Source organism: Tenrec ecaudatus, chromosome 18, assembly GCF_050624435.1.
Source record: "Tenrec ecaudatus isolate mTenEca1 chromosome 18, mTenEca1.hap1, whole genome shotgun sequence".
Classification (NCBI taxonomy): domain Eukaryota; kingdom Metazoa; phylum Chordata; class Mammalia; order Afrosoricida; family Tenrecidae; genus Tenrec; species Tenrec ecaudatus.
In genome coordinates this window covers 48,708,438-48,735,188 of record NC_134547.1, presented here as the reverse complement: position 1 = coordinate 48,735,188, position 26,751 = coordinate 48,708,438, and the positions used below count along the sequence as shown (strand labels likewise).

Below are 26,751 nucleotides of genomic sequence, written 5' to 3'. Positions count from 1 at the left end.
CAGGGCTGACCTACTCTATGTCTGAGGGGGAATGGCCAGACTGAGATGCATGCCCTCTGAGCTGTCCACCAACCAGCTCCCAAGATGACCCATCTTCCTTCCACCCCAGTCTGGGCCCTCCCGCCTTCTCCGCTTGGAGCCAGGGTCTTGTCCACTCCCAGGCACTTTTGTTGAGCCCTTGACTGGGGTAAGCGGTTGTGTGGGAAGATCTAGAGTAGATACCAGGTAACTAGGTCCCTGTCCTATGGAATCTTGAGCAAGGTCTTTCTCCTTGAGCTTGTTTCCCTATTTGAAAAGGAGGGCTCTGGCCCAGGTAGAAGCAGCCCTGGTGGCGTCGTGTTGGATGGTTAATGGCAAGGTTGGCAGTTCAAACCCCACCAGCTCACTCTGCCAGAGAAAGAGGAGGCTGCCTACTCCCTTGAAGATAGACAGCCTTGGAAACCCTACCCTCTAGAGTTGATGGGCGTTCCCTGGATTGGATTGCAGTGGGTAATTTGTCTTGGGGCCCTGGGAGTGGCAGCTGGGGTCCCTGGTCTGTTCAGAGAAGGAAAGGTGCCATGGATTGGAGCCAGGCCCTCAAGGCTGCCCCCTGCAGGGCCCCGCCAGGCACACCATCAAAGGAGAGTCCTTTAGCTCTCAGTGCCAAGAGGAAGAGGAGGAATAAACACTGGGGTGGGCGGGCAGGGTAATTTCCCTCTCCCTTGGAAACAAAGCTGGGGTGGTCTGCAGAGGCATGTGGTGAGAACTGGGAGTGCCAGGTGGAAATTGGCCAAACAGGCCAAGGAATGATCATTCGCCTACTCTGCGGGGGAACATCTGAGGACACCAGGCCAGATGTGTTGACTGTGCTCTGCTGGTGTGATCGGCCCCCAGTGAGCGCATTCCTGCACTACACGGCCAGCCTGCTGAGGGGCAGCCCCCACCCCAGGTCTTCCCCGTCTGCTGGGCAGTGAGGAGTCTCCTCCAGCTGTCACCCAGGAGTACATCTCCTCTTATGGAAGAGCCCACGCTGCTTCTGCTCTGTCAGCGGGCACGTCTGCCACCCGGCGGGTCCTCAGAGGCCTGCTCAGGCCTGGGCGCTGGCCAAGCCCGCCCACCCACAGCCCTCCCCCTCGGTGAATCGCCTATTTCCTTCCTCTATCACCACCTTCCACTCTTCGTGGGAGAGCTGGCTATTGATCTTGGCCATTTCTCAGTTGCTGTACTTGCATTCCCCACCCAGCACAGACAGGCTCCCAATGCCATTCGTTCCCACACCAGCGGCCCTGTAGGTCTCCTCCCTGCCCTGCCCCGCCCCCTCCCCTGTTGCTGTCGGTGGGGACTACAGTGCACCCTGAAGGCAGGCGTGGGGCCCCGGTGGGCTGTGCCCACTGAACCTGCTTTGCTCTTGGCTGAATTTCCATTTGGAAATTGGAACTGACAGAAAAATGTGTACGTGCGTGCTTCTGCTTGACCGGCACTGATGTTGGGGATGGACATTCTTCAAGCCTGATCTTCCGACTGCCTGCTCCAGGGCCTGGCTAGCTGCACCACCCATATAAGACAGGGAGGGCGCTGAGCCTGCTCCTCCTTGGCCTCCGCATCCAGAAGCAGTAGCTGGAGCAGAATCAGATCAATGCAGTGTGGAGGCGCCAGGCAGACAGCAGCTTCTGGGGCTTAGCACAGTGCCTGGGGGCTATGGCCAGGGCAGGGATGGGAAGTGACACTACCCCCTCCCCCCAGCCATGTGCTACAGGCCCAGAAGGCTGGGTGACACCACCCTCGTTTTTCCTGGGGACATCGTAAATGCCTCTCAGGCCCGCCTCAGAAGTTAAAACAGAGGCTTTTGAGCTGCTCCAAGTGAAACACAGATGGATAGGGTGGGAGCACAGCAAAGGCAGCTAGTCCTTGTCCAGGGGTAGTCCACTATGGGACATTTTATTTGTTGAACAGTTAAAAAATACTCCCCCCCCCCTCTCTCTCTCTATATATATATATTCCCCCCCCCCACCAAAGGAAAAAAAAAACACCACCCCTCTTCATTGTCACCAGAAGTCCAGGTGACAATTGGACAGGCGTGGTCCTCTGCCTGCCCTGTGAGGGCTTACTGTAAAAACCCACCCGCAGTGGCAGACAGGCAGTGGGGAGGAGGGGACCTGGGCGGCTGGCAGTCCTGGCACTGGAGACCTGGCTGTCAGCCCCCAGCCAGGTGAGATGAAGCATCTGCTTTGGTCTCCGGCTTGGGCGGGGCGCCGGGCTGGGGCTCGGGGGACTCAGATCTGGACCCACAGATAGTGGCCTGCGCCTCTGTCTGCCCAGAACAGGCCTGGGGTGCAGGAGGGTGAGAGGAAAAGCACCACACTACAGTCTGCCGCCAAACCGGACCGATGTGCTGCCGTGAATGGGGCACTCTGGGTCTCAGCGTGGCGTGAGCAGGGACTAGCCAGGCTTGAAGGAGGAAGCCCTGCTGGTTGGAGACCAACTGCGTCAAAATGCCAACAGCTGGTGGGCCACGAGGGGCTGTTAGAGGGAGTCTGGGGCAGAGTGTGGGTGGGCTCACCAGGTGACCCATTTTTGTGTGGTTATCACCACAAAACAGGAACTAGGAAGCCCAGGCTGCCCTCTACTGGAAGTTTCGGGGAATGACCATGACACAGGTGCACCCAGGGCGGGCGGTGGTTGGGGGGCGGGGGGGGGGCGCAGCGGCTGCCCTCCTGCTAGGCAGGGTCTCCTGGAGGGAGGCAAGGATGTCAGCGCTGCTGCTTCTCCCTGGCAGTGCTCACTTCAGAGGCAAGGAGAAGAACTTGTTCCCCGACTTGCAGCGGACCTGCTGGGCGTGCACCCGCAGAAGCAGCTCAGAGTCTTCAAACTCGTCCACGATTGCCTTCAACCAGGAGAGGGCAGTCTGTTATGGGGGCCAGGAACCAAGGGGGCAGTGCAAACATTCCCTAGTGGAACCCTCCAGGGGCCAGGCAAGACGTCAGGGGAGTGCCAGGCCCTGCCCTTGAGTAGCTTGTACAGTAGATCCCCCTGCAGCCTCTCAAGGGTTGCCTGTGGCCCCACCTTTACAGGAGAGGTGCTGGGAGTCCAGAAACTACAACTCGGCCTAGCACCGCCCACCGGTCCAGCTCGACGATGGCTTTTGATGGCCGGCTGCCTCCAGCCTGCACACGTCTCGCTTGACTTCAAAATGCTCTTTAAACATTTCAATTAGTTGTTGGCAGTAAAAGATTACAAATACAAGCATGGCTTCCTAACTTCTCCTGGAGAAAACCACAGGCCCACATTCCAGGCCGGGGCAGCTCTCACGGGGGGTGCCCGTGGTTGGTGCCCTTCTGAAGGCCTGGCTCTCACTACAACAGCATTGCTAACAGGGCTCTAGCCTGGCATGCTTCTCCAGTTCTCATGCCTGCTGACTGGTGGGCACCCAAGCCTTCTGCCCATAGTCCAGGGCAGGGCCAGCACCCATGTTACTTGTCAGTCCCCAGATAGAGATGCTGCTACAGGTTTGGGGACCACATTCGGAGTAGTGAGGGGACGTTAGGCTTCCAACGAGGTCATCGGTATCTCAGGGACCCTATCTTGGATTCCTAATCCTCAAGGTCAAGTGGCTTCCCTCTCCCCACCTGAGGCCACCCATCGCCCACGCTGGGACATTACCTGTAGTTCCTGCAGGCACTGCCCTTCCAGCTGGGGCCGTACATCACCCACACACCAGGCCAGGCTGACGTGGAATGATGGGTCCTGGAGAGGAAGAGCAAGGAGGTCCCAGGGAGAGGACCCCGGGGAGGACAGGCTGGACTGTGGCTGAGCTGAACAGTGGCTGGTTCCGTGGGCTACTTGGTCTGCACCCCCCACGCATGCTCCACACACTGACAAACAGCCTTCGGTTGGTCCTTTCCTCAGCTACACTGTTAGTTATCAGAGAGTTATTAGGAGCCCTGGGGTGTAGTGGGTCCAAGTTGGGCTGTTACCCTCCCAAGGTCAGCAGTTCAAAACTACCAGCGCTCCACGGGAGAAAGGCAGGGCTGTCTACAGAGGTGCAGTCTTGGAAACCCACAGGGCCAGTCCTACCCTGTCCTATAGGGTCATTATGAGTTGGCATTGGCTTGATGGCAGTGAGTTTCACTAACAAACACTGAAGGAAGCGTATAGGAAACAGGAAGCGGAACACCTGCTGGGTTTGGGGAGCTGCCTGGGGCACACCTCAGACTCTGAGGTGAGGGTGGGGGTGGAGCCCTCTTAAGATGGGAATCTCCAGTCCTTCCCGTGGAAAGCCCTGGGGGTGGGGGCTCCTCAATTTGCCTCTAACACAGGCTTCCCAATAGTGACCGGTGGGCCAGTGGAGGAGACTGCCCTAGACATTACCTGGTAGAAGGTGGTGAGGTCAAATTCTTCCATGACGCTGTCCACCTCTGCCACAAGGTCCAGGAACTGAGCGTGCCCTGAGGTGACTTCAAGCCCAATGAAGGTCCTGGGGCAGGGAGAAGTGGGGATCATTCTATGGGAGAGGCAGTCTCAGAGAACACCAAACTGGGACAGGGGAGGTCCCAGAGAAGACCCCTATGTCAGGGCAGTGAATGCTGACCTCACCTCTTCCCCCGAACCCACTCTTTATTCTTCGGCTAAGAGTTCTGTGTTCTCTGTATCTTAATGGAGCTTCATTATTTCTCTTGTGTGTTTTCAGTTTAGTTTTATGTGTGTGGTTGCTGTTGAGAACTTACAACAGAACATAGATTGGTTGAACAGTCTCTCTGTGGCCAATCCAGTGACGATGGAGCAGTTCCTCCTCCAGTAGCCTAAATCCCGTCCCCGAAGGTTCGCGTCTCACCTGCTGAATTGCTGCTGGCAGTAGGATTCCGCGCAGGGAGTTTCCTAAAACACTTTAGTGCTCAAGGTGGACCCCCAGTGGAGTGAGGCTACATTCACGATTGGGTTACAGACAACGATGTCAGGAGAGTTTTAGCTCAGGGTTTAAAGATGACTCAGGACAATGGTTCTTTAGGGGCTTAGCCAGCTGCGTGGCTTCAGGAAGCCTGCAGTCTAAGACACTTGAAATCCTGTTCTGTACTTCCCCTTTCAATTGGGGTTCCTCTTGTGACTCTTGGATGAAAATTCGGAGTCTTCTCCCTCGATTGTCAACCCTTCCTGCCCTAATACTAATGTTCTCGCCCTACTCTTAAGGTCTGACTACCTCCAGCTGCCAACCCACAGGCTTCTGCAGCCCTGTTCCCCATCACACTCCCACTGTGACCAACCGTGCACTCGGCCCTTTCCCCAGGGCCATGCTCCTCGGCGTCAGTGCAGACACGCTGCAGCTCTTCTTTCTTCATACAACTCTTATCAGAGTTCATCCATTGCGTAAAGCACATCTGTACATCCATGGCCCTCATCATTCTCAAAATATATGCTCTCCACCCAAGCCCCTGGCATCAGCTCATTTCCCTCTCTCCCTGCTCCCCATGAACCCTTGATAATTTACAAGTTATTATTTTTTCACGTCTTACACTATCCGACGTCTCCCAGGAAGGAGGTTATATGTAGATGCTTGTAATTGGTTCCCCCTTTCCTCCCCACCCTCCCACCACTGCAGTTCCTCTTTCAGAGCCCTCGTGCGCTATCTTCCCTCAGCCCCACCACGTTCAGCAACATGTCTTCAAGAGCTGAGTCCCTCTGCGCTGCCTCAATGCCTTCGCTTTTCTTCAAGCCACTTGGCCCAAATGGCTCTTGTCAAAGTTGCCAACGGCTTCCATGAGACCAAATCCAACGGATCTGCATTTTAACTGCTCAGCATCCAACATGGCTGGCCACTCCTTGCTCAGAACCTCTCCCTTGGCTTCAGAGACACATGGACTGGGCATTCCTGGTGGGAGCCGAGCCCTGGCCTCCTTGCCCAAGCACCTCCTTCACCGTCCTCTCTTTTCAGCTAGGAAATGGTGGAGGGATGCAGAGATCAATCCTCAATCTTCTTCGTTTGTTCCCAGCCCCCCACTTTAAATACGGACCGATGCCTAAAGTCCCACCTCCGCTGGCACCTCCCCTGTGAATCTAATTGCCTGTGGGCACTTGCAGCTGGGCGTGTAATGCTTACTCCCAGGGGTGGACGGAGACAAAGCGGAACTTGTGCTTTTCATTCCACCTGCATTTATGATCCAATGGTGAGCCCCCTGGTCAGCCAGCTGTCCACACCTCAAGCCCAGAAATCCACACCCGAACCCGAGCCCTTGTTTGTTCCACTTGATTCTCCCCAGTTTGGGCTCTTCCGCCGGCATCACTCTGATCCAGGACACATGGGTCCCCGATGGGGAGAACGGCTGCCTCCTCACGGCTCTACCGGGTCCACACTCGCCACCTCACATCTTTTCTTCAGACACATCAGCCAGGATACAGTCTAGCCAGACCGAGCACTTACAAACTGAAATCAGATCATGTCTAATTTTTGCTCAAACTCCTCCAATGGCTTCCGTTACACTGGGAGGTCTCATCCCACCCTGCCCCTTCACTCCTGCTACCCTCCTCCCCTTGAACACACTCCGGAATCACTTTCTTTGCCACGCCCTCTGCTGGGAGGGCTCCTGTGGCAGCCTGTCCCAAGGCTGGCTCCCTTTCAGCTCAGGCTGTCACCAAGTGTCACCTTCAAGGTGCCCTCCTGGGCTACCTGCTTCGATTCAATCACGCTTAGCTCTACTTTTCTCACTCACTGACACCCAACGCAGTGTACACCTGTGGCTCCGGCCTCTCTGCAGGGAAGGAAGGTGCTGCTTTGTGGACACAGGCGTGCCTGTGAATCTGACTGAAACTTGGACCGTGAATTAGGAAAGTGGGGCAGAATGGATGCATTTGGACGGTGCCATTGGCCAACAACACTGAAAGCACACAGGCGGCAATACGGACAGACACCTGTCTGGGCGGCAGAATGCTCCCTAGGAGCAAGGATGGCAAACCTTGGTCCCACATACTCTTGCCCTGTTTTCAGGAGGGACCAGCCCCTGGAGAAGGACAGTCATGCTTGGCAAAGTAGAGGGGCAGCCCCTTGATGTGATGGATTGACACAGCCTGCAACCAAAGGTTCCAAGGTTGGAATAACTGTGAGGATGGCCTAAGACAAGGCAGTGTTTTGTTCGCACAGATAGGCTTGCTATGAGGAACTGACTGGACAGCCCCTAGCAACAATGTTTACGACCTGTCTCCCCTGCAGCGTGTAGGATTCCTGGGAGCAGGGGCTGAGTCTTGTTCTCTGCAGAGTCTCCTACAAGGGCCTGGCACACGGCAGGGGCCTCATCAAGTTGTGCAGACTGGGATAGGCAGGATGTGTCTCCTTCTGGAGAAGACTAGAGAGGGGGCTCAGCCCAATGAGGGTCCAACAGCTAGGCTCACTCCGAAGCTCTGATAACAGTAATTTCTTCTTCAGTTCATGAGTTCTTTAAGGCCCGTAAGTACTTAAAGCTCGCTCAACTCATCGGAACCTCTCAAGCCCACAGTGATGGATGTATGGGGCGGGGAGAGGGAAGGGCATTAGGTGGTGTGGAAACGGAAGGCTACAGAGGGAGATGAGCCCAGTGTCACACTGGGGCACAGCAGAGCCAACCATGCAAGGTCTTGGACTTCCAGTCCTACAAGGTTTTTGCTTTTTAGTTTTACTCTTCCAGGATGGTGTTTGTTCTTAGCTTCTGCTTCCCCAGACACTGCCTCTCCCCTGTTCCTTTTCTTAATGGATGGCTGGGTTCCAGAGCGGGAAGGTCCACCTTTGGGGTCACACTGCTGTGGTGTGCAGCCAAGTCGGCTCTCCTCGCAGCAGTTCCTGAGCAAAGAGCAGAGCTGCCCGCTGTCCGGAGGTGCCCTGGCAGCCCAGCAGCCAGCACTTGGCTCTAACCCACCAGTGCTCTGCAGGAGAAAGGTGTGGGCAATTTGAGTCCATAAACATGCCCTATAGGACTGCCACATACAACTGCCAGAACTGACTCAAAGCAGTGGGCTTGGGTGTTTTGGTTTAAATCTTTAAGGAAGCCGGTCGCCAGGTCTTTTCTACAGCTGAGCTGCTGGTATGTTGAACATACCTTCTGGTGAACAGGCTTCACCATGTCAATACCGGGGCTCTTTCTGGTGGTTACAGAGTTTGTTAAGAGTCAAACGAGCAAACAGCCAGGGCAGGCAAGGTCAGGAATGAGTACCCCTAATCTGTGTGCTGGGGGATCTTCTAGTGTTAGTGACGTAGGGTAGGGGTTGGGGGTACATTGGGGGACACTCACCTGGTTTTCTCTTGATTGGTATAAATCTTTACCCGGTTAGCAATAAAGACAAACCTGAAAGTTAGAAGAAGGGGAAAAAACTCACATTTCAGGAAGAGCATCATCATCCTCATTCAAGAAAAATGTTTATGTCCAAACACTGAAAATGTGTTTGGTTTCCCCCATCACACAGGTGGCAAACAGCAGCAGCAACAAACCTCGACGTGAGAACTGGACAAGGTCCTGATCACCCAGTCCAAGGTACACAGCGCGCCCTCTGATGCGGGACGCCAGCACGAGTCAGACGGCGTGCACCGCCAATCGCCCACTGGCTCAACGTTGGTGATGGGAACGGAGTCTTACTCCTTGAGGAGATGACAGCGGGTCCCTTAGGACAACTGACGTCCAGTCTAATAGCCAGGGCCTTTCCCACATGCCTGGACTGAGCTCAGGGGTGTGTGCCCATTAGTGTGTTGTGGATAAGACGCACAACAGGCAGTCCCGGAAGGAAGGGAGCAGAGAGCCTGGGAAGCACTCACCTGTGGTGGGAGGCCACGCGGTCTTTCAGAGCGTGCACGAAGGGGAGGATCCAGTGGTGGCGCAGTACCACGCTGTGGGACAGGCTGAGGTGGAACTCGTCGGCCCGCACCAGCCGAGGGACGCAGGCTTGGGCACGCCGCAGCAGCACGTCCAGCAGGTCCACGAACTCCTCCCCGGCTGCGTCTGGAGAGAGGGGAGAGGCCGGGGTGCTCTCAGCTCAGGAGGCATGGCTGAGGGAAGAAGCCCAGGAGGTGGCGCGGTCCTTCCTGCTCACGGGCTTTGGAAAAACAGCCACCCACTGGGAAAGAATGCAGGTGGAAAGGCAGGACCCGAGATCCCATTGCCAACAGCAGACAAAACACTGCTGGATCGCACAGTGAAACAAGTTGGAACCCACTTCTCCAAGAGACATGAATTCATTTACACATGACCAACACATGCCACTCTTAAACCGATGCCACTTATCAATGTGTAGTGGTTACACATTGGGCGGCAATTGCAAGGTCAGTTGGCTCCTAAGAGGAAGGAGGAGGCTTTTTGCTCCTGTCAGGATTTGCAGGCTAGGAGGCTCACAGGGACAGTTCTGCCCTGTCCTATAGGGTCACTATGAGTCAGCATTGACTCGGTGGCAGTGGAAGTGATTCCCCAGGAGGATGATTGATAATGTCCTCTAACAAGTGACAGTGATGCCTCTAAGGTGAGTCAGAGACGTATATAACCCACAGATGTTCTTATGCTGTGACCCTGCTTGATATCTGACTCCATGAAGAGATCACTGCAGATATGGGTACTATGGCAAAGTGTGGTGAGGAAACTAGATGGTGCCCAGCTATCAGAAAGAATAATGTCTGGGGTCTTAAAGGCTTGTTTTCAAACAGCCATCTAAGTGAGACATCAACTAAGTCCACATGGAAGAAGCAAACCAGCCTTTGTGATCCAAGGATTGTAAATAATATAATGCAAACCTAAAGGAGAAAGGTATCAGAGGTTAAACTGTGAACACCTGGTTTGCAGAAGGCTATGGACCACAGCAGAAGTCCGAAATCCCTTTGTAGGATCCACACATGACTTAAGTGGATGAAGTACATGACTAAGTTTTATTATTTTTCTTCCAACATCCTGATGGGTGACCATGCCTTTCCCTCCACCAGGCATTTCTCCTCCACTTTCAAGACCCTGGAGAGAGACAGGAAAATGTGGGTGTGCCTCTCCCTAGCTCTTTCTCAGCACTTGTACTAAGCCGGAGAAACAAGAGGGCATTCTAGTCTCATCAAAAGTTACAGTTACCAGTGAGCGCCCGGCTTGCAGCAACCGTCGAAGAGTTACAGTTACCATTTAAAAAAAAAAGAGTTACAGTTACCAAGGGCTCAAGTAGAACAAAAATGTTTTGAAAATGATGATGGCAACATATGTACAAATGTGCTTGATACAAATGATGTATGGACTGTTACAAGAGCTCCCAATAAAATGATTTTTAAAAGGCCAGGGGGATGGGGGTCAGGGGGGAACTTACAGTCTCGGAAACCCACCGGGACAGTTCTACCCTGTCTTAGAGTTGCTACGAGCCAACATCAAGTTGATGGCAGTGAGTTTGACTTTGGTAATAACTAACGGAGATGTTTGGTTTAAAATGAGAACAGACCATCCAAATAGCAGCCTCCCACAACTGCACAAAGTTCCAACTCATTTGTTTACCGTTCCCTGTTGCTTAGTGTCAGCAAGTGGGTTTCAGACTCACGATGACTCCCAGGGATACAGTAGAACTAGGCCGCACGGTTTCCTAGGCTGCGATCTATAGAGAAGGAGTGCTGGGAACACACTGGCTCCGCACTTGGCTGTGAAGACGGAGGGAAGGCTGGTGGTTTGATTCCACTCACTGCTCTCTGGGAGGAGGCGGCAGCCAGCTTCCATAAAGATGGCCACCCTGGAAACTGTAGGCGCAGGGAATTTTTTAACGTGGCTCTACCAGCCAAAGTCTTTAACTCCCACCAAACCACGGGTCTCGCCCGAAGTTGGGGGGAAGACACTAATCGATTCACCTGTGAGTAATTGTCAAAGGATTCTCAGGAGCGTCAGTCCTCTGACAAAGGGGAGGAATCTCGTTACCTGTAAGAGCCAGGAGTGGAGTGCATCCTCTGGACCTGAGATCCCCGCACAGTGAACTTCTTGGATCCAGGTGACAGCTATGCCGTCAGAGGAGCAGCAGCAGAACCAGCAGCCAAAGCATGGACCAGGGTGATGGACTTCTCAGTCCACAGAGCAAGTGGAACCGGGCGCTCTTGTGCAGGAGGCTGGCTGCGGGTGGCGTGCCTCTGGACACTTCATTGAGGAAGTTACTGACCAAAAAAGCTCGAGCTGAATGCCTTTGGGTTGAGGCTTTTAGCAGCGTGATAGGCCCCCTTTGGGCATTTATTAGCAGGCTTTGTAAGAACTAAGAGAACTTTGCGAGCCCTAGCGTGATAAACAATCACCCTGAGCACCTCTCACTGGCATTACAACTTGCTAACATCCTTGATAAACTCTTATATCATGAATTTGTCTGTGAGTTTCTGTGTCGACACTGCAATGGATATTGGAACCCAACCCAGAACCCCCCTAGGGGAGTTTGACTCTGACCTACAGATCTTGATTGGTGGGAATCTACTCGATAGACAGGGATAATCTATATGGGAACTGCCAGGTGGATCCTAACCTCCAAGCTTGCAGGGAGCACCCTCGCATTTCACTGTTGCACCCGTTGCACCCCAGGGCTCCTGCTACTACGATTCACCACTTCTCAGAAGCAGAGTCCCGACTGAGAGACCCGGATCATGCTTTCAGTGTGCACAGAGACAAAGAACATCACAATGACCAATCTGTGTTGGTTCACGTCTTAGTCGTTTTTCACCAAATGCATGACTATAGCTGTATGCTTAGTTTTTTCATGTCCAGTATGGGTACTCAACTAATGTCCAACCTCCCCTGGGACACGACAGAACAGAGAATCACCCCCATTCTATCACCCTGGGCAGTGAAGCTTACAAGAGTTTCCCTGGCCTACCACGAGCCAAGAGCCACTACCTCCGTGAAGCACTATGCTAAGAAATGGACAGAAATCATCTGATGTAATCGTCACCTAACAGTCTAGGACATGGGTACTACAGGCTGGCCCCTCATCCCCACGGAAAGCTACTCCTGTGTCTTTAAGAATCTGAAGGCAATTCATGACAAGTACAGCAGGTTCTTATTCAGCCTTCCTTGAGAGGAATTTACATAAGATAAGGGAGTCCTGGGGGTGTCATGGTTATGAGTTGGGCTGCTAACCTCCTGGTCAGCGGGTTGGAAGCACTATCTGCTCCCCAGGAAAAAAAAGGCGGCTCTCTATGCCGATAAAGAGTTACAGTTTCAGAAATCTACAGGGGCTCTACCCTGCCCTATTGGGTCACCATGGGTTGGCATCGACTCCATAGCAGTCAGTTTGGTTTAGTTAAAAGGGCAAGCAGGAGCTGTCTGTAGGTTAGAGGTGCTTAGCCTACACGATTATTCCGCTTTTAGAGATGAGGAAGCTGAGGCTCTGAGAAGTGGGACACCTGGTTAACCAGCACCTGGCGGGCTGAGCAGTGGCGCCTGGGCACACTCCCTGCAGGGCTGAGTTAGGACTTAAACCCAGCACACCTAAGGCCCACTTGGCTAAAATGCCAGCTGTTTCATGAGGCATGGCCTTGACACTCTGCCCTTGGCTGTCGTCTGCATGCGCAGGGAGTCCCTCATACCCAGGGCAAATAAACATACTTCAAATAATAAATAATAAAACACCAGAAAAAAAGAAGTGCCTCCGGTCTGGATCCTAGCACACTTCCTGCTGAGCTGACCTCCACCACCTGCGTTAGAAGCTTCTGGCTTCCCCCTCCTGACAGGGACCAGCTTCCCCTCCTCCAGGGGCACCTCCTAGTTCCCACCACGTGCCTTTCACACATTACTCACAGGGCAGGTAGACATGGGTGGCCCAGTTGCCCCTCTCGTGGGGGAAGGTGCGTACCCGGCCCCCATGCTTCGCGCTGTCGTCTTCAGGCCCCTCCTCGGTGCTGGGGAACATGCTCAGCAGACTGTCAGGCACCGGCAGCCTCTGGCTTGGAGGGGCGGCCTGGCCACTGCAAATGAACCACAGAAAATAAGTACCTTTATCCTCCTGACAGCGTCGACCTCTGTACACCCAACAGAAGTTACAGCTGCACACACCTGCTGTCTCTAAGCATCAAGGAGCCTGATCACCACGAGCAAGCGCTTCACTGCTAACCAGAGATGGCAGTTCAAATCTACCAAGCACACAGAAGGAGAGTCATGTGGCTACCCGCTTCCATAAAGGTGATTCTGACTCATCATGACCCTGTAGGACAGAGCAGAACTGCCCCTGTGGGTTTCCGAGACTGTAACTCTTTACAGGAGTAGAAAGCCTCACTTTACTCCCATGGAACAGCTGGTGGGTTCAAACCATTGACCTTTCAGTTAGCCCAACTTATAACCAACTATGTCACCATGGTTCCAACCATATAGGTATACAGTCCTAGAAACCCTATGGAGCAGTTCTACTTTGTCCTAGACTAGCAGGGGTCCTCAAACTACGGCTTACGGGCCATATGCAGTCCGCTGAGGACATTTATCTGGCCCACCGGGTGTTTTTGCCCTGTTTTTGTTTTTTTTACTTCAAAATAAGATATGTGCAGTGTGCATTGGAATTTGTTCATAGTTTTTTTTTTAAAAAAAAAACTATAGTCCAGCCCTCCAACGGGTCTGAGGGACAGTGAACTGGCCCCCAGTTTAAAAAAATATGAGGATCCCTGTCATTGCTATGAGTCAGAAGTGACTGAGCGGCAATGGGCTTGCTTTGGGGTTTTGCTCAATGAAGTTTCTGGTTATTGTTGGGCGTGGACTCTACTCAGAGTTGTACTCTCAGTGATCCCATGTGATAGGCCGTAACTTTTACAAGCATGGGCAGAGTGCTCCTTAGAGGCAAGGCTTACACACTTTGGACATGTTGCCAGGAGAAACCAGTCCCTGAAGAAGGACATCATGCTTGGTAAAGTGGAGGGACAGTGAAATAGAGGAAGGCCCTGGACAAGATGGATCGACACAGTGGCTGCAACAATGGGCTCTGGCATAGGAACAATTGTGAGGATGGGGCAGGTCCAGGCGGTAGGACCGGGCGGTGTTTTGTGCTGTTGTGCACAGGATGGAACTCAATGGCACCTAACAACCACAACAATAATCTTTACAAGGGCAGGTCGCCGGGCCTTCTGCAGAGGAGGGCCACTGGAGGGGCGGGCTCCGACCACCAGCCTTTTGGTCAGCAGACAGTCCCATTCACTGTTGCTCCCCGAGGATTCGAGAAGCAGTTTCTGGAGACCCACAAAGCTCTTTCCCAGCAGTCTCCCACAGAAGCCCTGGTGGCATCAGCATTACACAGTCAGTTGATAAGTGCAAGGCCAGCAGTTCAAACTCACCAATGGATCTGAGGGTGAAAGATGAGGCTTTCTGTTCCCTTAAAGATTTATAATCCTCCTCTACTCTGTTCTAAGGGTCACGATGAGGCAGATAGCAGCCAGCTTCTTTTTTTTGAAAGGAGGGGGGGGGGGCTCATGGTTCTAGGAGGCTGCCCTCAGGAGGTTGAGTAGACAGTCCATACAGGAAACAGGGCAGGTGGGAGGCCTGGTTCAGCGGTCAGGTTCGTTAGCTAAACACCACCTCTCAGCTCTGTGGCCTTGGGCAATCCTGTTACACCCCGACCCCCCATTTATTAAATAATTGATGGGTTAAAACCTGGAGTTTAGGAATTTCAAAGAAAGCTCACCTGTTGAACATTTGGCCTGTTTCTTTTTAGCACCAAGAGGCTTAGCCATCGATCGGTGACAATCCCTACTCCACTGACACTTTAATAGCAAGTCCTTTGCCGTTTGTGTCATGTTCCTAGGAGATGGCCTACTGTCCTTCCCTCTACCATCTGGGCAAACCTACTGGGGGATGGCGAGGGTGGTATCAATGAAGCGGTCGACATAGCTAGAAGGGCAATTTTCAGCGCTAGGCGATTTCCTGGTTTCTGCACACACTCATCCCAACAGAGCTCCATGAATTGACACCCAGCTCAGTGAATTAATTGCCCCTTCCGTGTTCAGCCGCTGCAAGGCACTGAAATTCTGCTTCATTGGCCTCACCCAGCTTGGCCACTGCCTACAAGCCTCTTCTGACGAGTCCCCTGCCCCTTCTAGACTTCAGTTTCCTCATCTGTCAAATGCTCTCCTCCCTGATGGAGCATCAACAGAGATGCTGCACTTAAGGCCCCGGCACTTAATAATACCTGAATCGCCATGAAGTCAGAGACCCAGATGAGCGCCTGGGTCACGGGCCTGGCACAGGGCAGGTGCTCAATGATGCTTACAGGAGGAATAAATAAATACCGTCCCATAAACTTTAACTGCTAGGATTGCGACTGTGTTCATATGAGCCAACTGCCCTAGGAAAGTGAAGGGACGCCAGCTGGGCGACAGGGTGGCCACGAACGGACGTTTCCTGCTTCCCAAACTTAGTCTGGCCAGATGCGGGCACTCTGGGGCCTCACAGAGGTCGAATCCTTCTCCCCATCTCCCCCAGTGCCCTTTCCAGGCGGGCCGTCCGTCTCCTACTCCCTCCCCGCTCCCCGGCGCCCGAGCCCAGTCCGGGTCCAGATGTCCTCGGCACCTTCCCCAGCACGGCTTGCGCGGTCCTTACCGACGGCGGCTGGCGGCCCCGGGTCTGGTCCGGACCCCGACCCCGACCCCGACCCCGTCCTCGGTCTCATCCTCGGAGTCACTGCTGCTGTAGCCCACAAGGGGCGCCGCACTCATGGAGCCTCAGCGAGCAGCCACGGTCCGTCACCCGGTGCGCTGGCCCCACGCTCCGGTTCCGCTGCGCCGGAAGTGCCTTCGTGGAGGCGTGGCCTGAGGTAGCCCCGCCTCGGGGCGGGGCCTGGAGGGCAGGCCGCGGCTGAGAGGGCGGGGCCTGGGCCGACTAGTAAAGGCCCTCCTTCCGCGAGCACGCCACCTACCTGCTGGCTGCACCTAGAGTTCCTCGGGCGCTTTCGTCACTCCCCAAGCCTCGCGTGCCCATTTCACAGCTCGCTCGGAGCCCTGCCCTCACTGCCCACTGCCCACTGCCCTGTCTGCAGCTCGCCGGGACAAGACCTCTCAACCACGGACAGCCCCTGGATTGGCGCACTAGCCGGGGCGGAGATCCCTGTCCTCAGAGGGCCCCCGGGGTCCGCGTCCCGGGGTTCCCTTCCCTAGGGGTGATGCTGAGCGGTCAGAGGCGGGGCTATTTCCGCACTCCTGAGGGTCCAGGCGGCCCCTCCCCTCAAGTACAGTAATGGGGCAAGGGCCTGACCACGCGAGCGCCCTCCCCGAAGGCCGAGCGGCGCGGTCGGAAGTGAGCGTCTCCCTCGGTCGCTTGAGACCCTCCTACCCGGCGGACGCGGGAGGGGCCCGCAGGCGCAGCGAGCCCGCCCTGCCGGGCCGCGGGGTCCCCGGCAGGGGGCGGCCTCGCTCCGTGCCGCCCGCTCCTCCCGCAGCCGCCTCTGACTGCCGCTCCTCCCCCGGCCCCGCCTCCCCGGCCCCCGCGTCGCCCGCCGGTCCGCCTGTCTTCGCACGGCCGGCCATCTGTCCGTCCGTCCGCACGCCCGCACGCCCGCCCTCCCTCCCGGCGCTCCTCCACCCGTGCCGCGCGCGTCGCTTCCTCCGTCCAGGCCGCCGCTAGTCCGTCCCCCGCCCCCAGGCGGGCCGCCGCTGCTACGCGAGGCTGGGGATTGGCAGCGCCCGTAGGCCGCACCGCCGCCGATGGAACCGGAATAAAGGGGCTGTCGTGAGAGCAGCCGGTGGCCAGCCGCCCGCACTCCCCGCGCCCGGCCCCGCGAGTGGCCTGGAACAGGTGAGCGCTGGGGCGCCTGGGGCTGCCGCTATCCTTTCCCAGCGGGCCCGGCCGGCCCCACCACCTCGGTCGGGGTCGACCTGCTGGCTTCCTGAGCGTCTAGGCTGCCCAGGCCCGGCCTCGGCGCGCAGCCGCTTCCTGGAACTGGCCTGCGGCTCTGGGGCCTTTTTCGGAGACCCGCAGTGGCCACATTTTTCCCGGCAAGGCTGACAGGAGGGAGCCCAGCTGGGCGGGGAAGGGAGTCGATTGCCTTTCAACGGGGTTTCCTAGGGAGAAGGAAGGGCTGGGGTGGGCGCAGGGCGGGGAGCCTCCTTTCCCTTCTTCTCTGGACCCTTCCGCGAGTGATCAGAGAGGCCTCCCAGCTGCCCCTTGCTGGAGGAGAAGCAGGTGTGGTGAGTGGGACTGTGGGTCCAGGCTAAGCAGCCCTGGGCCTGGCAGTCAGTCATGCCAAAGGAAATATTTAGATTGGCTCAGCTGGACCCAGAAGGTGTTCGGATACCCCTGCCCTGGAGCAGCACAGATAGGGAATGGTACCCACTCACTCCTCCAACCTGCGGCAGCTCTTTTTGCCTGCCTCCCTTTCCAGGAAGATAAGGAGCCCGAAAGATTTTAGCCTGACTCTTGGGTTTCTTTAGTGGCCTGGCTGGCCTGTGCAGGCATCATTTCCCCTCTCTTCCCATGGATGGAAAGCTTAGAAAGTTTTCCATGTAAGAGGCAGAGGAGTTGGGAATCCTGGAAAGTGGGTTTCAAGCAGCTGACTCTCTCCCGCTGTCATTACCTTATGCTGCCACAAAGTGGTGAGTTAAGAGATTTGCCTGGGCTGGGTGGGCTTCACCTTTCCGTTGGTTATCCAGAGTGTTCACCAAGGGAAGTGGGCCACCTCAGAAAGGGGAATGAAGAGAGGCTCTGGGGCAAGTATGCTCCTTCCCACAGTGCGAAAGCAAGCCCTGGATTTATTTCCATTTCCCCACAGGCCTTGACACCATTAGGGAGATTTAGAGGATGCAGGGGTGCCATGGAAGGGACATAGAGCTGGAGGGAGGGGGCGAGGAACCAGGGGTGGTCTTATCCTCATCAACCATTTGGCCCAGGTTCTCCTAAAGCCACCCACACCTGTGGAGAGACTGGGCATAGCAGAGGGGTATGATCCAGCCCCTCACGGGGGGAGGACTTTTGAAATGGTCCCTGGCTCTATGCTGCTACCCTAACTATTGACTGCCTAGAGACAGTGTGCTGTAGGGTTTCCTATCCCACGGCCTGGCCACTGAGCCAAGCAGGCCATCTTGGCCCCCCTGATTCGTGGAGTCCCAAATCGGGACTTGAAGTAGTAGAGAGATGGAGCTGCCTGCCCAGTAAGGCATTAGTCAGAGGCCCTCAGCTTTTAGCTCATATATTCAGCTTCCAAGTAGGAATTAATTTGCAAAGCATTCATATTGCTCCAATGGTTATTATGACTATGGTGGGGGGTGGTGTGCACTGAATCGTGGGGTGTGAGTAGTGGCAGGAGAACGTGTGTCCCAGGCTGATCTATGAGGTACCTGATTAAAGAGGGTTGGTGGAGAGCTGCAGGGAACTCTGGGAAACTGGGGTGCCCAGGTCCCAGCCTGGGAGAATGAGGGAGGAGGGGAATGCCTGGGGCTGCCAGCGGGGACTGCTTTGATCATGTGTGAGGGGGCCAGATCTCCTGTCCCTGAGGTGGCAGTGTGCAGATCTCCTGTCCCTGAGGTGGCCGTGTGCACGTGGTCAGTGCAGGCAGAACAGAGAGGGCCTGGAGAACAGCTGCTCCAGTCTCCTGCCTCAGGCAAACGGTTTCTCTCTCTCCACAGAACTGATCGTCCAGGAAGGGGAGCCTCCCTGACCTGCTGGGATTCTGGCCCGGAGAGTCCCTGGGCTTCTTAGTTGATGCTCGTGGTCTCCTGACCAGTCCCTTGGCTGTTCCTTGTTCACCCCAAAACCTGGGGACCTTCTCTCTGGGTTGAGCCACCTTAAGTGGGAAACTGAAGCCCTTACTCTCCAAACCCTGCTTCATCTTCCCAAGTATGTCAGAAAGCTGGCAGCAGCCACCGCAGACACAGCCGCAACAGCCGCAGCCTCCGCAGCCGCAGCACCATGCGGAGCCGCCACCGGCCCTGGCTGAGCACACGCTGCCCACCGGCACGGCCGAGAACCCTCTGGGCTGCGCCGTCTACGGCATCCTGCTGCAGCCTGACGCGGGCCTGCAGCCCCCGCAGCATGTCCCCCTTCCGGCGGCCGCGGGTGAGCCGGGCCCCAAGTGCGGGGTGTGCGGGCACGACCTGACGCACCTGTCCAGCCCGCACGAGCACCAGTGCCTGGCGGGCCACGACCGCTCGTTTCAGTGCACGCAGTGTCTCAAGATCTTCCACCAGGCCACCGACCTGCTGGAGCACCAGTGCATGCAGGCTGAGCAGAAGCCTTTTGTGTGCGGCGTCTGCAAGATGGGCTTCTCCCTGCTCACCTCGCTGGCTCAGCACCACAGCGCGCACAGTGGGGTCGGGGGTCTGGTGAAATGCTCCATCTGCGAGAAGACCTACAAGCCCGCCGAGGCGGTGGAGCCGGCCGCCTCCGCCGCGCCCTCGCTGCCCCCGCCACCCCCAGCCCCCGCCGTCACAGCCACCGAGCAGCCCGACAAACCCTACAGCTGCCCCATCTGCCAGAAGCCCTTCAAGCACCTGTCGGAGCTCTCACGGCACGAGCGCATCCACACGGGTGAGAAGCCGTACAAGTGCACGCTGTGCGACAAGAGCTTTAGCCAGTCGTCGCACCTGGTGCACCACAAGCGCACGCACAGCGCGGAGCGGCCCTACAAGTGCGCGGTCTGCGAGAAGACCTTCAAGCACCGCTCGCACCTGGTGCGCCACATGTACGCCCACTCGGGCGAGCACCACCTGTTCCGCTGCAACGTGTGCGAGCTGCACTTCAAGGAGTCGTCGGAGCTACTGCAGCACCCGTGCACGCCCAGCGGGGAGCGGCCCTTCCGCTGCGGCGAGTGCCAGAAGGCCTTCAAGCGCCCTTCGGACCTGCGGCAGCACGAGCGCACGCACAGCGCCGAGCGGCCCTTCAAGTGCGACCTGTGCCCCATGGGCTTCAAGCAGCAGTACGCGCTGATGCGCCACCGGCGCACGCACAAGGCCGAGGAGCCCCTCAAGTGTGGCCTGTGCGAGAAGGGCTTCGGGCAGCCCAGCCACCTGCTCTACCACCAGCAAGTGCACACCCTTGAGACCCTCTTCAAGTGCCCCGTGTGCCAGAAGGGCTTCGACCAGTCGGCTGAGCTGCTGCGCCACAAGTGCCTGCCGGGCACGACCGAGCGGCCCTTCAAGTGCCCCGTGTGCAGCAAGGCCTACAAGCGGGCCTCGGCCCTGCAGAAGCACCAGCTGGCGCACTGCTCGGCCGCCGAGAAGCCGCTGCGCTGCACCCTGTGCGAGCGGCGCTTCTTCTCCTCCTCCGAGTTCGTGCAGCACCGCTGCGACCCGGCCCGCGAGAAGCCGCTCAAGTGCCTGGACTGCGAGAAGCGCTTCAAGTACGCGTCCGACCTGCAGCGGCATCGGCGGGTGCACACGGGGGAGAAGCCCTACAAATGCCCCAACTGCGACAAAGCCTTCAAGCAGCGCGAGCATCTCAACAAGCACCAGGGCGTGCACGCGAGGGAGCAGCAGTTCAAGTGCGTGTGGTGCGGCGAGCGCTTCCTGGATGTGGCACTCCTGCAGGAGCATAGCGCGCAGCACAGCGCGGCCGCCGCCGCCGCCGCCGCCGCCGCGGCCGAGAGCACATACCAGGTGGCCGCCTGCCTGCCCTGATCATGCATGCACCTCGGCCTCCCACCCAGCCTGGGATTCTGAGGCCCGGGGCATGAGCGCAGAGAGGGCAGTGGGCAGTCGGAGGGGGTGGCTGCCCGGCACTCCTGGCAGTGCCAGGAACGGGCGGGGTGGGGTATGGAGGCAGTAGAACACTGTGGCCCTGGCCCTGATTCCTCCTGCCTTGTCACTCAGCATGGGGACTAGGTTTCTGGAGTGGTCCAGGAACCAGATTAGAAGTGCATCAACTTCTCCCGCCTCCAAGGGGTCGGTGAGGCCCTCGAAAACGTCCCACCCACCTGCAGCCTGATGGGAAACCCAATGGGTGCGGAGAAGGAGCAGAACCTGGGGAAGGAGGCCAGTCAGATGTGGGGCCAAACACAATCTGCTGCAGATGCTTGACTCCTGGCACCCTGTGCGCTACAGAGCGAAAGTACTGCTTTGGGCTCTCTTGGTCTTTCTGGAAGCAGGTGGCCACAGTCTCTTCTATGGCACCACTGAGTGGGTGTGACTCACACACCTTCAGGTTCGTAGTCAAGTGCACACTGTTGGGGACCTTGGGTATAGGGCATCCCTCATCAAATTGCTGTTTGGGGGATCAGACCAGATTTGGGTTGTGCTGGAGAGCAGGGTGGCAGGCACCAGTGACAGACACTTGCATGGACCAGGTATTAGATGGGCAATGTGTGTGGGAAGAGGCCTTGGACAGGTCTGCCCGGAGTGGCTGGGGACAGCACTGTGCTGCTGCAGGAGCAAAGGCAGACTCTTCATGCCAAGGGCAGCTCCTGCCAGCACTGGGGTGGGTGGGTAAGCTCTCAGACTGACTGAAGCCACAAGGAGGCCAGAACTAGGCCAGGAGTTCCCCACTGGGGCTGCACAAGTCCTCCCTCTGAATCCTGCGAGCCAGTGGCAGGGAGCAGCTTCTGCCCCTGGGGCTTCCCAACCCACAGGACACCGCCCCCCCCCCCTAGATTCCCCCAGCACCCTGCCCATCTGACTGCTGGCCTGGGCTCCAAGGTTCTCGTGCAGATAACACCCAGCTACATCCAAGGGCAGAGCATCCCCCTTGGATCTTCCTAGGAGCCCTGAGTGCCCCGGGCTTGGGGACGGGGCAGGGTGCGTGGGTTGTCAACGGCAGGCGTGGGTGATGAACTTGGCATGTGGATGAAGGAAGCCACCTGCCATGGCTGAATGGCCCCGGGCCCTGCTCACGAGGCCCAGAAACACACCACCCACACCTGCTGCCATCTGGTCAGGCCTGACTCCCAGCGGCCTGCCGTGTGTGACAAAGCAGAGCTCCTCCATGGGGCTCTCTTAGCTGTGTGCGCTGTGGGAGCAGATGGCCAGAGCTTTCTTTTGCTGCACCACTGCGTGTGTTTGAGCCGCCAACTTTTCAGTTCATCCATCATGACCATTTATGCCACCCAGGCACTAGAGGGACCTCTAGTAAGTATCCAAGTTTTTATTTTGAACGCAACTCTGTGCCCTGCTCTCCCCAGCTCTCCTCTCTGTGGCCCGGGGTCCTCGAAGAAGACTTTAATCTGGGCACCAAGGACCCAGAAGAGCTTTGCCTCTTGTTCTCTTACAAATCCTGGAATCACCACGGCCGCCTCTTCCATCTGACTGGGTCCTCCGCCCCTGGCCAAGGAGGGCCGGGGCCTCTCCCCTTGCCACTGGCACTTGGTCACAAGGCCTCAGAAGACATGGACCTCAAGCTGACAAAGTCCCAACTGCTAACGTCTTTCTTTCGTTTTGCTTTCTAAAAGCATCTTATTACATTGCATTGCATTGTACAGTTTACTTTCATGTCCTTTTGGAGCCTTTGGATTTTTAAAAAGAATGATACCATTTTAGGTAGGCCCTTTGATGTTAATATATAGTGAGTCCAATGTATGCTTTAGAAGTAAAGGCATTGACCGTCACAAACCAAAGCCCTGATCCTGCTGTGTGATTTCCCACAGGGGGCAAGTGTGGCATGGGCACTGAGGGTGAGGTTCTGATCCGAGCCTTGACTTAACCTCTCTGATCTGTGGGTTTTCCCTATAAAGTGGGGCGAACCCTCACTGGACTCGGGGGCTGTGAGGACAAGTAGTATTGTGTATGGCGCCCGCCTGGAAACACTGCCCTCCCAGGAATGGTCTCAAAGCTTGTGCTCGGGGTTGAACTGCAGAAGGAAGCCAAGCTAGGAAAGGCCAGCGGCCAGTGGAGGGGCAAAAGCCAGGGGCTCAGGCCTGGTCAGCGGGAGCATGTGCTGCCTAGGGGTCCTCCCTGCACACAGCTCCACCTCAAAGGGCCGGTCACTCGCCTGTGTCCCCTGCCACACGGCTCCACCTGTGGGTCCAGCCCAGCCCCAACCCCCCCTCACCTCAGCACCTTCTTCACACCTATTTGTACCCTCCCCCTCAGCAGGCCATCTGCAATCTGGGCCCCTCCTGTTTCTGCCAGGTGAACGTGGAAGTAGGGAGAAGCCACCTTGATTCCCAGTCTGAAGGTGTGAGAGCCAGTGGAGGGTGCTCAGAGGGTACCCCGCCCTGGGGATTCATGGTTAGGAAGCCAGGAGACCAAGAACCTGCTCTTGCCCAGGGGCTCAGAAACGGTACCACTGGCTAAGCCAGAGGGCTGGGGCAGACATCTGCCGGTGGCCACTCCAGGACGCTGCATTAAGAAGCCATGCAGTTTTTTCCCCACAAGGTAGTGGCCTGTGGGCTGCTCCCCAGCATCTGCCAGGGTTCTACCCCAACCGACCTTTGGCTCTGGGGCCCCAGGGAGACTCCATCCGCCTCTTAGAGACACTGGTCAGCACTGACATTCCTCTCGATGCCGGGCAGGAGGAACCCACTTTGGGCATGGCTGTGCTGGCATGGAGGGGCACTGGTTTGTCCTCCTTTGACCTGCTGCCATTACCGTGGAGTGGGGGCCATCACCCTGATGACAGAGCCTGGCCCTAGGAAGCCACGAGCTCTGTTCAAGTTCTGGTAACAAGTAACCTAGGGCAAGTCGCTGCCCTCCTCAGGGCCTCAGTTTCCCCGTCTGAAGTGTGGGCTGGACCTGACTATCTTAGGGCCTGATACTCTTGCTCCCAGGAATGTGATGGGGATGGAAAAATGTGGAGCCATCAGACCTCCTTGTTGATCCCTAAGAAGGAGAGAGAATCAGACCAGTATCTGTCCAAGGCGGATGGATGTCTGTCGGGGAGGGCAGAAATACCCCCCTCCAACTTTTCTTTTTTTTAAAACCAGTTCTGACACCAGCTGTCCCTCCCATGGCATGTTCTTCCTTTGCTGCTGCAGTGGCCACACACAACTCGCACACCATGCTCACCATGGTGGGGTTTGTGAGGAGGTCACAGGGTTCACTTGGGGTCAGGCTCAGGAAGCATTCAGGCAAGGTCTCCCTTCTTCCGGGCAGGATGTCTCTCAGCCTTGCAGTCCCCAGAGGAGAGGCTCCTCTTAGACCCTTTAGGGCAGACATCTTTTCTCAGCCCTGGGCCCTAAGGCCGTGGTGGGGCTTGGCTTCTGATCCCTTTGGAGACTCACTATGAGCATCAGCTCCTCATTTTTTCCCTTCCCTCCCGGATCCCCTCTCCCTCATGAACCCTTGATAATTTATAAATTATTATTTTGTCATGTCTTACACTGTCCGACGTCTCCCTTCACCCACTTTTCTGTTGTCCATCCCTCAGGGAGGAGGTTATATGTAGATACTTGAAATTAGTTCCCCCTTCCCAACCCACCCTCCAAACACCCTGCTGGTATCGCCACTCACACCACTGGTCCTGAAAGGATCATCCACCGTGGATTCCCTGTGTTTCCAGTTCCTATCTGTACCAATGTACATCCTCTGGTCTAGCCAGATTTGTAAGGTAGAATTGGGATCATGATAGTGGGGGAGGAGGAAGCATTTAGGAACTAGAGGAAAGTTGTATGTTTCATCATTGCTACATCTCACCCTGACTGGCTCATCTCCTACCCAAGACCCTTCTGTAAGGGGATGTCCAGTGGCCTACAAATGGGCTTTGGGTTTCCACTCTGCACTCCCCCGCTCATTCACAATGATAAAATTTTTTGTTCTGATGATGTCTGATACCTGATCCCTTCGACACCTCATAATCGCACAGGCTGGTGTGCTTCTTCCATGTGGACTTTGTTGCCTCTAAGCTAGATGGCCGCTTGTTTACCTTCAAGCCTTTAAGACCCCAGATGTTATATCTTTTGATAGCTGGGCACCATTAGCTTTCTTTGCCACAGTTGCTTATGCACCCATTTGTCTTCATCGATCATATCATAAAGGTGAGCATCATAGAATGCCAATTTAATAGTATTCTTGCAATGAGGGAGTACTTGAGTGGAGGCCCAATGTTCTTCTGCTACCTTAATACTAAACCTATAAATATATGCACATAGATCTATTTCCCTGTCCTCATCTATAAATATATTTACATATGTGCATGCCTCTATTTAGACCTCTATAAATACCCCTTGCCTCCTAGCTCTTTCCTCTATTTCCTTTTACTTTCCTCTTGTCCCACTATCATGCTCAGTCTTCATTTGGGTTTCAGTAATTCCTCTTGGTTACATTATCCTTGATCACGCCCTACCAGGCCTCCCACACCCTCCTCACCGCTGATTTGGATTACTTGTTGCTCCCTCATCCCTGGGTCTGTTAACACCATTACCTTTCCCCCACCTCCCCTTCTCCCATGTCCCCTCCGGAACTGTTGGTCCTGTTGTTTCTCCTGAAGATTGCTCATCCAGTCATCTTCTTTAGACAGACCTGCAGAGTAATAACATGCACAAAAACAAGACAGAGCAAAACCAAGCAACAATATACAACAATAAACCAATGACAAAAAACAAAACAAAACACAATAAGAAAGAAAAGCTTGTGTTAGTTCAACGGCTGTTTGTTGGCCTTTAAGAGTGTTTTCCAGTCCAGTCTCATGGGACACCAAGCCTTGGCCCCAAAGTCCACCTTTGGCATTCCCTGGGGACCTCGCCGCTCCATTCCCTTGTTCTGTTGCACCCCCTTAGTGTTTTGTCTCGGTGTGGCGAGATCAGATCGGTCACAATTCCCATACTGTGTCTTCAGTGTTGTCCCTTGTAGGGTTATGGGTCAGTGAGGGACGTCATGTCTCATAGTGGGGCCGGCCATGTGGTCCTCTCTGTGGACTGGTTGCTCTGAGCAAGAACATCATCCTCACAGCCCGGTGGACCATGTTGTGCTCCACTCTCTCCTCCTCCCCCTTCATCTGCTCCCATGTGCTCCGATCAGACATGTCCCTCCCCCGTAGCTGCAGATTCAGTGCTGTCCTCTGAAATAAATTCTTCTGGGGGGAGGGGCAGGTGTCCATATAGCTGGGATTGGGGCCGGCCCCTCAGACCTCTCCACTGGTTTCCCACTCCACGCAGGCTTTCAGCACATTTTAATTATTATTTTTTAAACCTTTTATTAGGGATTCATACAACTATTATCACAATCCATACATGTACATGCATCAATTGTATAAAGCACATCCATTCATTCTTTGCCCTAATAATTTTCAAAGCATTTGCTCTCTACATAAGCCCTTTGCATCAGGCCCTCTTTTTGCCCCTTCCCTCCCTGCTCCCCCCTCCCTCATGAGCCCTTGATAATTTATAAATTGTTATTTTGTCATATCTTGCCCTATCTGGCGTCTCCCTTCACCCCCTTTTCTGTTGTCCATCTCCCAGGGAAGAGGTCACATGTAGATCCTTGTAATCAGTTCCCCCTTTCCAACCCACTCACCCTCGACCCTCACATTTTTAATAGTTTTTGTGGTAAAATTAGGTGCCTCTGCTCGTACTTCAAGTCCTCCTCACTTTCAGCCAGCAAGGTTGTGACATCTGCCTATCGCAGGTTGTTAATGTCTTCCTCCAGTCTTGATACTGCCTTCTTCATACAATCCAGCTTCTCTGATGGTTTGTACAGCATGCAGATTGAATAAGTACGGTGAGAGGATACAACCCTGACAGACACCTTTCTTATTTTTAAAACAGGCAGGATGCCCTTACCCAGGTGTCCACATGAGCACAAGGAAGTGTTCTGACACTCCCATTTCTCACAAGGCTATCTATCGTTTAAGATCCACACAGTTAAAGCAGGCCTTTGCATCGGCAGTAAAACCCAAGTAAACATCTCTCTGGTACTCTCTGCTTTCAGCCAAGATCCATCTGACATCAGCAATGATGTCCTTTATTGTTCCACATCCTCTTCTGGATCCAGCCGGAACCTCTGGCCGC

The 26,751-nt window shown here is 55.5% G+C and overlaps 2 protein-coding genes across 2 annotated transcripts; one reads left to right on the top strand and one right to left on the bottom strand.

Annotated features, from left to right (window-relative positions):
* Positions 1 to 1,959: 1,959 nt before the first annotated feature.
* USB1 (U6 snRNA biogenesis phosphodiesterase 1) lies at positions 1,960 to 16,182 on the bottom strand. The gene is made up of 7 exons (XM_075536927.1): positions 15,489 to 16,182; positions 12,711 to 12,877; positions 8,747 to 8,930; positions 8,229 to 8,282; positions 4,348 to 4,453; positions 3,640 to 3,723; positions 1,960 to 2,863 (listed from the first exon to the last, which is right to left on the bottom strand). Exons 1-7 carry the CDS (start codon positions 15,602 to 15,604, stop codon positions 2,759 to 2,761), a joined length of 816 nt encoding a protein of 271 aa, XP_075393042.1. The 5' UTR covers positions 15,605 to 16,182; the 3' UTR covers positions 1,960 to 2,758.
* A 195-nt stretch (positions 16,183 to 16,377) lies between these two features.
* ZNF319 (zinc finger protein 319) lies at positions 16,378 to 24,842 on the top strand. Its single transcript, XM_075536997.1, has 2 exons — positions 16,378 to 16,679; positions 18,506 to 24,842. The coding sequence occupies exon 2, from the start codon at positions 18,719 to 18,721 to the stop codon at positions 20,492 to 20,494; it is 1,776 nt and encodes a 591-aa protein (XP_075393112.1). The 5' UTR covers positions 16,378 to 16,679; positions 18,506 to 18,718; the 3' UTR covers positions 20,495 to 24,842.
* Positions 24,843 to 26,751: the final 1,909 nt, after the last annotated feature.